A 9,477-nucleotide genomic window follows, 5' to 3' on the forward strand; every position below is an offset into this window, starting at 1 on the left:
CGGGCTGGCTAGCGGGGAGGGACAGTTTCCCTGTGCGTGGACGTGGGGGGGCTGGGAGCAGAGAGGGGGGCAGCGGCTCTGTTGTCTTCTGAAATAATTGGGTATGGGGATGAAGGATGCTGCGTTTCAGTGGGTGACTTTCTGACCCGAGCTTGGAGACCTGTCAAGGTCAGGTTTAGCAGGAGTTGTGTGGTTTAAGGCCAAGGAGAGCATGGAGGTGGGCTAGGTCTGGCCTCGAGCTAGTGTACTGGTACTGCCGTACACCCAACTGGGAGCGGTGCCTGTCAGGGAGGAGGCATGGCGCTGGCAGCTGGACCTGGGGGTGTTTCTCCTCTGCGAGAGGTGGGCATTCCCACTTCCTGAGGACCAGAGGCCTGCCTGGCACAGGGACATTCTCAGCTGCCAAAGGCAGCCACTCCGAAACATGCAGAGCCCTGGACCAGGTCGCTTCATGTATTTGCTTCCAGCTTGTTTGCTGTGGATGCCGCAGTGAAAGCAGGAGGTACCAAATACCAGGAGGGATATTGATCCTTGCTAGCCTCCCCCCGGCAAATGGCTTGGAGTTGAGTTTCCTCAGTCAGTCTCCCTTTTGCAGGGTGACTCTGAAGGGGGGAATGTGAGTTTCAAGAGGCAGCCGGTGAGTTTGGGATTGCTTGGGGGCATGGTGTTAGGCTGGAGAAACTGGCTGAGCTACTGGAAGGAATCTGCCCCGACCTGCCGCCGTAACCCTGCGTGCCCCGGCACTGCTGGGAATCCGCCTCCCATCTGCTCTAATCTTCAGTAGCCCTCGCAATGCAGGTAGGCATCGCTCCACCTTGCCGTGCCTCTGGCGTGCGTGCGCTCCTCGCCTGTCAGCAAAGCCCGGCGGTGCATACCCTGTTGCTTTCTGCTCCAGGACTGGTGGTTCTTCCCCTGATATTGCCTGAATTGACCAAATCCTCTTTTCTGACCTGGCCCCAGGACAGCCTTTTGTCATGGCATCAACCTCTAGCAGGCAGAGGGTTGACAGTGACTCCACTGTGGAGCTGCGGTGTCCATGAAGAGGGCAAAACAGGCCTGCTTCTTACAAGCAGAGGCTGAACAGGTAGGCTAGAAACTGAACTGCTGCCTGCTGTGTTTCAGGTGGCTGGCACAAAATCCTCAGCGTAGCATCCAGGAACCACCGAGAGCCGAGACGTACGATGGCTTTGCATTGCTCTGGGTCTTGAGGAAGCTGTGTGGTCTTGTGTCCCAGCAGCTCCCGGGTGGTGTAGCTTGCTCTGACCAGCTAGGATAGAGCCTCTGAAAACACTTCCAGTCGCAAGGCTGCTGGAGGGGAAGAGGCAGATTAAGGACAGGAACACTTGCAATTACTGTGTTTCTGAAAATTTTTTTTTTTTGTTTTGGGTGAGTGGCACAGTAACTGGGAACTGAAAAGGAGAGGTTCAGCAAAAGCTTACAATAAACACCACTAAAACCACTCGATGGCTTCCTGTTAACCATATTTACCATCCCATTAAGCAGCAGCAACTGCTCTTAAGTTGTCAGTGGGCTTAAATCTGCTCCTGGCAGATGTCCTAACTAAATGCTTCATAGGTCCTCTGCACGAGCTGTAGTGTAGAGACAAAGCCCAGGGCCTTACAAGGACATGGCATGTTGTAGAAGGATTTTCAGAGGGTGGTCAGGAGAGTAGCATCATTTCATCTGATTCTAGCTTCTTCAGCCTGTCCCGATTTGGAAGTGGGAAGATCGGATCAGAGGCAGTAAATCTCCTGATGGCGGAGGAAAAGTAGTTGCCCTTCTTTTCTTCTAAAGTGGTTTCAGTCAGCCCGATAATGGGACTTGGCAGGGATCTGTGAGTACGTTTCTGACCTTGCGTGGTCTTCCTTTGTGCGGGGCTGTCCTGGCCCGCCTGAGACAGCCGTGCTGCTCCCTGAAGGCTGAAGTTCCTCCATATTCAGCTGCTTCCCTGCTTCCCTGGGTCGCAGAGGGGAGGAACGAGCACATCCTTACAAGAGCCAAGCTGGACCTCTCTTCTCTACCTGTGCAGCACCGTTCCTCTGGCACCCCGATCTTCCGGGCTTTCTTTTGCTGCTGCGGTGGCTGTTGGTCTGTCCCAGTTGTCTGACCCTGCCCAGAGGCCCCCTTGTTGCACTACTGTGCTGGTAGGTGACACTCTGCGGAAGAGGCTGTCGTGAAAAGCTGTACGGGTAAGTGAGGCTGAGGACAGCTTTCTGCGTGGCCTCTGATTTGAACACAATCGCCTTGGGATGAGGCAGGTGGCATCCAGAGGGATGCTCCCCTGGAGAGCTTTGAAGCAGCTCCTGCAGAGCTCTTGGAAACACTAGAGGTTTTGGTTTGGTTTTTTGTTTTTTTTTTTGAAAGAAGTAGACTGGAAGTGCTCAGTGTCTACTGAATCTGGCTAAAGGTGTCTTGAACTGACCACCAAGGATGAGGTGCATACCTGCGGGACCTGTCTGTTGAACCATGAAGCTGAAAGTCCCTGACTCTAGCTCCGCTACTGTACACGCATCGCCTGGTTTCACTGCCTCTCTCTCACAATCGGGGAAATGGGAAACCTGGATTTAGCCGCTGACTGTGTGATCTCAGGGTGAGACATTTAATCTCTTCTTTTCCCTTGTCAGTTAAGCTGGAAGCATCCGAGCCAATTTGGCAGTGGACTGTGGGGATGAATGAGTCTGTTTGCTCAGTGCTGTAGAAATCTAAAGCACGAAATCAGTGTTTACAAGGCATTTGCCACAGCTTAGTGAAGCAAAAAGCATCTTTCAGTGTCCCAAGCTGTGCAGCCTCCCCGGAGCTCAGGGGAGGTTCTTGGCATTCGGGGATGAGAAGAATAGGAGAGCGTGGCGCGTGCCTTTCAAGTGCCGAGAGAGAGGCAGGGGCTTGAGGAAAACAGGGGATGAGAGCTGTGCGCTAGAAATGCTGTTTTGTGTACCTGGAACTGTGGGTTCGGTTACAGGCAAGGTCACAAATCTAATTTGTTCCTTCCCATGTACTGCCTGCATTTCCCTGACAAGACCTGGAAAGCTGAAGGCTTGTTATGCGGCACTGCCGTTAATGTGCTCATGATTTATGTTTGAGGAATCCAGGAATTTGCTCTGGTTTTAGCTGTACGGCGCACCCTTCCCTGGGTCTGCTGTGCTCCCTGGCAGCTGCCCTAAACCCTGGGCTGCTTAGTGGCTCTGTACCTAATTAGGTAAGCGCTTGGGATGTTATTTGCATGGAAACATTACTCCAGGATATGCTACGACACTGGGGGTTTGCTGAGTCAAGACAGTTGTTCAACTGGGATAGCCAGAGTCTTGCCTATTCTCACATCCGATCCCTTGGACTGGTATGTTGTCAGGAGAGGAGCCTGAGCAGGGCTGGATGAAAGGCTGCTGAGATCAGGGCAAGGAAATAATGTGACATGCAGCCACATGTCACGGAGCTGTGGGATGGCAAGTTCTGGTCTTTCTGCAGAGAAGGCGGTTTATAGAGAGGAAAGGGGTATGTCTGGGGTGACTTTCTCCCATGCCTGGGAGGCCATGCTTCTTGCACGTTGGTACAAGGAATGTGCCCAGAGCCACAGGGATGCTGTGTGGCAAGAGTGGCACGTGGGAGCGCTCATGTCGGGAGTGATGGAGATCAGCGCAGTCCTGCTTGGCTTGTTCAGAGAGAGCGCTGGAAAATGCAGTGGAGAGGAACTGAATAAACTGTGATCCCTGGGGCCTCGTAGTGACGGACCTCAGTATCTCGGGTAGAAGCTGAGAGTCTGCAATCCTACGTTAGTGGAAGAAAAAAATCTTCTGTTCCCTCGCTGCTTGGGAGCTCCCCTGTTACCTCCTGAGCTTCACGTCCTCTCTGCTGGCATCTGCTTTCCCAGGCAGATTTGCCCTGGTTTACTAAAACAGGTTTGGTTCGTTGGGGCAGAGTGGAATGGACATTATGTTTTGTCTGTCAAAATATACTATCCCAGCCCAGGCCACCAAGGAGTCTTCAAGCTTCCAGCTGCACCACTCCCATATCCTGAACGTGAGGGCATTCAAAATGAAGGTCATGAATGTTTAGAAGGCAGTTGATATATAACTTTGCTGTCATCACTTCTCCTGTGTTCCCAAGCTGGTATTTTCTTTAAAAGGAAAAAAATACAGCAAAGTTAAAGGGGTTTTCTAGAGGGGGAAAAAAAAAAAAAAAGACTTAGGGAAAAAACATCTCCCAGTGGAAACTAGTCATAAATAGAAAAAAGGAGCTAGTTTTCACATCAAAGTGAACGCTGCAGCTGAAGCCTTTTCTCACCAGCGTGTAGAGAGGGAAAAGTTGCAGTATTTTGAACAGGCTGAGTTCTGTGCGTGTATTTGCATGGGCTTTCAGAAAGGTGCTTAACACAGAGGTGAACGTCCAGCCCATCTTCTGCCTATCTGCCGCATTTGCTCCCGCAGCAGCGAGCGGCTGCAGTTTCATTTATCTGGGAGGGAACGGCACCAGCAGCCTCTTGCTTTTGAATGGAGGAAGTGTAATTTTATGGTGGCACAGGCAGCTGGTAAAATCTTTCTGAGTTTATCACGGACTTCCTCTGCAGCACTGGGAAAAGCGCGCGAGGGGCTTCAAGAAGGGGCTGGTTGCCGTGCGGTGCGGTGCCGGGGTGGGCTGGCTTGTTGTTACAGGAAAAGGCAATAAAATCCAAAGGGGGATGGAGGAAGGGAGGCTCCCGGAGCCCCTCTCCGTGGGCGCATGGCTGAGGATTCACCATCTCGCCCGATTCCTGCGCACCACCTTTGGGGTGGGGAACATGCTCCCCCCTCCTCTAATCTGAATTGTCATTCTGGGTCGGCCTCCCAAGTTTTGGCACCTCTCTCTGGGCCATTGGGGTGGCTTCGCCTGACCCTAAACGTCTCTGGGCTGTGTCCTCCTCTGTGAATCCAGCTCGCAGGCACACCGAGCTGCTGCATGAGGTTTTTTTGGTAACGAAGCTGAGATCCTTGGCAGGAAGGGGCTGTAATCAGTTTAGCGTGATGCTGTTTTCACACATTATACCCACGCGCGCATGCAAAAGGCATAACTCCTTCCTGTATCTCTCCCCCTGTGTTGAAAACCTGCAGACCACTTTAACCCTCTACCCTCTGCTCCTCTGACAAAGGCAGCTAGTTGATCCCTGTGGCCGGGCTGATTTGATCCCCCGAAGGGATCCAGGGGAACAAGTGAAATACCACAACGTGTCTGGGTTGGGAACTGCTGGGGTTCCTCTCTGTGCCCTGAGCGCCTTGCATTCAGCAAGCTGCCTCGCTGTAAAGGCTGCAGCCGAGGATGGTTTGCTGTGTACTGCGAGTGTTGGGGGGCAAGCGAGGACAGAAGTGTAGTTTTAAGATCTTCTGTGTCACCCCAAATCTTGGGGTGACCTCAAATCCCTGAAGGTGGTGCAGGGAGATCTGTCTAAGGACCCTCGTAGGAGGGAGAAATCTAGTGCAAGGGCTTTTTCTCTTGAGGTGGGGGATCTGCTTCCCCATCCTCCTCCTGCTGTTGTGCTGGTGGCCTTGGAGGGGCAAGTTCGGGGTGATGCCATGGACCCTTCAGTGCAGCGGTGTGTTGTGCTTATCGGAACGTGGCCCTGGTATTTCTGCAGCCTTTAATCGCGAGGGCAGAAGAAGCGGGTAACGAGAGACGAGAATGACATTTTAATTTTCTGCTCACCACCCATTTGGGACTTGCTTTCTTTTTTTAATTGCAATTTCCCTTTGGTTTCTTTGTCCCTTTACAACCTGAAATCTGCTTTGCCAAGGTTTTGTTTATCTAGGGTCTTATATGTTGAGTTGAAAGGTTGGCTGTCCTGAAAACCTGCGTGTGGTGGCATTGGGGTACTTTTCCTCTGCACATCATGTGGCTTTTTTGTGCTTTCTCATTTCAGAGACTTTGATTCTCTCTCCAAGGATGATGTCTATGAGAATAACCGCTTGGTAAGTCCCCATTATGCAGTGCACAGAAGGAAGAAGGGACGTGAGAATGACTTGATGGAGGTCATGTGGTGAGGGCATGAGAAAAATCTGTGTTTGTAAGTAACAGGCAGGAGCTTCTCTGGAAACATAAGGGAATCTGAAACATCAGTTTCCAGCCTGTACTGAAGAGAAGATAAGATGGTTATCCTGATAGTTGCCAAGACAACATCTCAGGTGAAGATTAAAATGGTGCAACACCTTCTTGACCTCAGCTGTTCCGGACTTGCAGGCAGTGGAAGCAGGAAGCTAGTTTTACTCCAGGCATAAGAAGAGAGGAAGGTCATGCTGGACATAGGCTGGTCTGCAATGTTCACCTCCTGCTTGGGACAGCTGGAGCCAACAGCAGAAGCAGGCAGTGGGGAATGGGGAGATGCCCAACCCCAGGGGCTAGGGGTAGGTAGGACAGAGCAGCAATAGCCTTGTTTTTTTGCTGAGAGAAAGACCTAATTGCTGCAGGCTCCATCTGATAGTCCGTGGAGAGACATGGGCCATTGCCTTCCCAAGACGAGTTGAGCTAGGTCATTTGGGTTTTCAGGATTGGGGCTCTCCAGTTGGGTCCTGGCCATGCCCTTTCCTAGACCAGTTGGCCCCTTTCAGCCATTAGCAGCTGTCTTTTCCCACTTGAGAGCCACGCAGCAGGTTTCTTGTCCTTTTAGTGACCCCTAAGCTGGGGTCTCTCCTTGCTCACTGCTGCTTGCAGCCTTGTGTTCAGCAAGGCTCAGTCCAGAGAACCGTCTTAAAGCCAGGCTGAGCAGAGCTGGGTGTCTATAATGGGCATTTCACACCCCCAGTTACTGCAAATGTCTGTTTTCATTTATTTCTCCATTCCTTTTCTTTAGATCCCACAGCCTGCACAGCATCTTGTGCCCCAGAGACCAGGCACCTTCAGTGTTTATCCACACCCTGCACCTGGTACCTCACCATTCAGTGCCCACACCACTCCCATCCCCTCCTGACTCACTTTCTCTTCAGTCCCTGCTGTAGTCTTGCATCCCCTCTCCCTCGGAGATCACTGTGGGTACGCCGCCCTCAGCACAACTGCGGGATGGCTGATATATAGCCAGTTATTCACATAAACTGCTAAGTGGGAAGCTCTCAAACAGCTATTTTCTTCCTTCACGCCTTCCTTTCAAGTAGTCGTGTATGCAACTGTAGGAGCTGTGTGCTTCTTATCACGATGTCCTTGTCATTTCTGCTTGCTGAGACACAGAAAAGCACTGAAGTGGCTTGTGCGTGGCAGGGTGCTGGCTGTTGAGCTGGGATGGCTATGTTAGCTGTAGGAGGAGAAGATGTGGTACCCCAGAGCATGAAAGGATGGGCAGAGTCGGTGTTTCTGTGGGGTGAGCATTTGGGGTGACCAGGGACACTGCTCAGCAGAGCTGGTGTTTGGCTGTGTCGCTGGAAGTATCTGCCAGCCCTAGGCCCTTCACAGTGGCTCTGCTGGGCTGTTGCGTGAGGGCACTGGTGGTATGCCCGTTCACAGGTTGAAAAAACACTGGGGTTTTCTTCCAGTGAAAACTGAATCGTCCTGGGAGTTACCCTCCCTGTCCCAGTGCAGCAGCCGAATGCCAAGACCCCTCAGGTGGGAGTTGCAGGGGCACAGGCGGCTGAAATGACTTGGAAGAAAGGGCAGCTGCAGCAACTTGTTCCCTTGCTTCTGATGCCACCTTTGCAGTCAAGCGGCATGTCTGGGAGCCTCTCTGTCCATCAGGGATGCCATAGGTTTACTACTTAACCTTCCCCAGGGTCCTTCCAACCTGATTTCTCTGTTATTTTTCAGAGAGCATCAGTTTTTTCTCCTTAACGCCTCTCTCTGCTGTTCCTGCAGGCCTTTGAATTGGCAGAGCGGGAGCTGGGCATCCCAGCCCTGCTAGATCCCAATGACATGGTCTCCATGAGAGTCCCCGACTGCCTCAGCATCATGACTTACGTGTCTCAGTATTACAACCATTTCAACAACCCCAGCCAAGGTGAGTGTCCTTCCACCCCTCTGGCTTCCAGTTTGCCTCCACTTGAGTACGGGAAACCCAGCGTTACATTGTGCTTCCTCCTTTCTATGGCAAATGGGAGCCGTGTGTGTTTGTGGGGAAGAGGAGAGGAGCGGGTAGTACCTGCCTCTCCTGGATCTTGCTGGTGCCGGTGAGGAAGGCCTGGAACCGGGAGTGGAGCAGGGCGAGGTTTCACAAGAGGTGGGGAGTGATTTAACAGCTCAGGCTGCGGAAAGAAGAACGCCTTGTTTCTCCTCCCTCCGCGCTGCATTCCTACCACTTGGGTTGGGCCACCACCCCTGGTGCTCATCAGACCCCTTTGTGATCTGCTTTAACCCACTAAAATGGGAGAAAGCTAGATAGGCAACCCGCTTACCGCAGCTAATTTTTATCACATCAGTAAGTGTAAGGCGACTGGAGGACAGAGGGAGGGGAGCCGGGGTGGAGTGTCTCAAATCAGCTCATCTGTCCTTGCAACTGCAACCTGAGATGAGTGTTGCTCTGAGACAGCTCTTCTAGGACATCCCTCCTGGGTGGGGTTGAGGGCTCCAGGTCTCCTCTGCTCCGCTTTCTAGCCACAACGTCAGATAAATCTCTTCCACGTGCATATACTTCTCCAGGGATGCTGGCCTCCCAACTGAGGACTCCCACTGGGGACTGGTGTGTGAGTGCCAGCTCTGACGGGCAAGGGATGCTTCACAGACCTGCTGATGGCCTGAGGCCCAGTGGGCCACAGTATATCAGCACCTACTCGGGGTACTCTGGGCTTTAAGCATTGCTTAGGGAGTTGATTCCAAGGAAGCCAAGCAGCATTTGATGAGTAAATCAAATCACAGTGAGAGGCTGGTGTCCCTGGGCCACAGAAGGGGATCCACAGCAGTGCCAGGCTCTCTGGCAGCCTCGCAGCCAACCCATTATTAGTTTGTGTTTGTCTCTTCCACCTAAAATAGGCACTGAAGTGTCAGGAGCAGCAAGTCCTGTCCTGTGTCACAAGGCTAGATGATTTTTTTTTTTCCTCCCATCCCCTTCCCCCACACGGGTGGTGTGAGTCACCGTTCCTCTCAGTGCCTGATCCTCCTTGCCTTCTGCCTCCAGCCAGAGTCCCTCCGCCTATGAAGCACCCAGCTGCTGCCTCCTCGCCTCCTCTGCTGTCCCACAAGAAGCCTGCGGCTGTGGTTGAGAGTCCCCCAGCACTACAGGTACCTGATTTCTTGATTCAAAGCCGGCCTGAGGCAGTGGTGCTCCCTGCGCTGCGGGTGAGGAGACGGGAGAGAGCCCGTCACACCGGGATGGATCTTTGCAGGGGGCTACCTGTGTATTTTGGGGTGGGGAGGGGTGTTTGGGATTTTGGTGCCTTGGGGGACCCAGTTGAGAGAGTGGTGGACTCCTAGAGTCTGTGGACTGAAATTTGTCCATGGCAGGCAAGAGGTTGCACGGATTTGTGCCAGATGGTTCCTTGAGCCACCCAGGGCACAAGCACCCTCCTTCCTATGGGAGGATAACCCTGTAGATGAGGA

The 9,477-nt window shown here is 52.6% G+C and overlaps 1 protein-coding gene across 1 annotated transcript in view; it reads left to right on the plus strand.

Moving 5' to 3' along the window:
- The first annotated feature begins 2,549 nt into the window (after positions 1 to 2,549).
- The window catches only part of MICALL1 (MICAL-like 1), an 18,250-nt gene continuing 11,322 nt past the window's right edge, over positions 2,550 to 9,477 (plus strand). Inside the window, exons 1-4 of the mRNA XM_009332670.1 lie at positions 2,550 to 2,590; positions 5,885 to 5,933; positions 7,801 to 7,942; positions 9,056 to 9,159. Coding sequence (XP_009330945.1) covers positions 2,550 to 2,590; positions 5,885 to 5,933; positions 7,801 to 7,942; positions 9,056 to 9,159 — 336 coding nt within the window. The remainder of the gene's footprint in view (positions 2,591 to 5,884; positions 5,934 to 7,800; positions 7,943 to 9,055; positions 9,160 to 9,477) is intronic.

This window comes from Pygoscelis adeliae, unplaced genomic scaffold, assembly GCF_000699105.1.
Source record: "Pygoscelis adeliae isolate BGI_AS28 unplaced genomic scaffold, ASM69910v1 Scaffold399, whole genome shotgun sequence".
NCBI lineage: Eukaryota > Metazoa > Chordata > Aves > Sphenisciformes > Spheniscidae > Pygoscelis > Pygoscelis adeliae.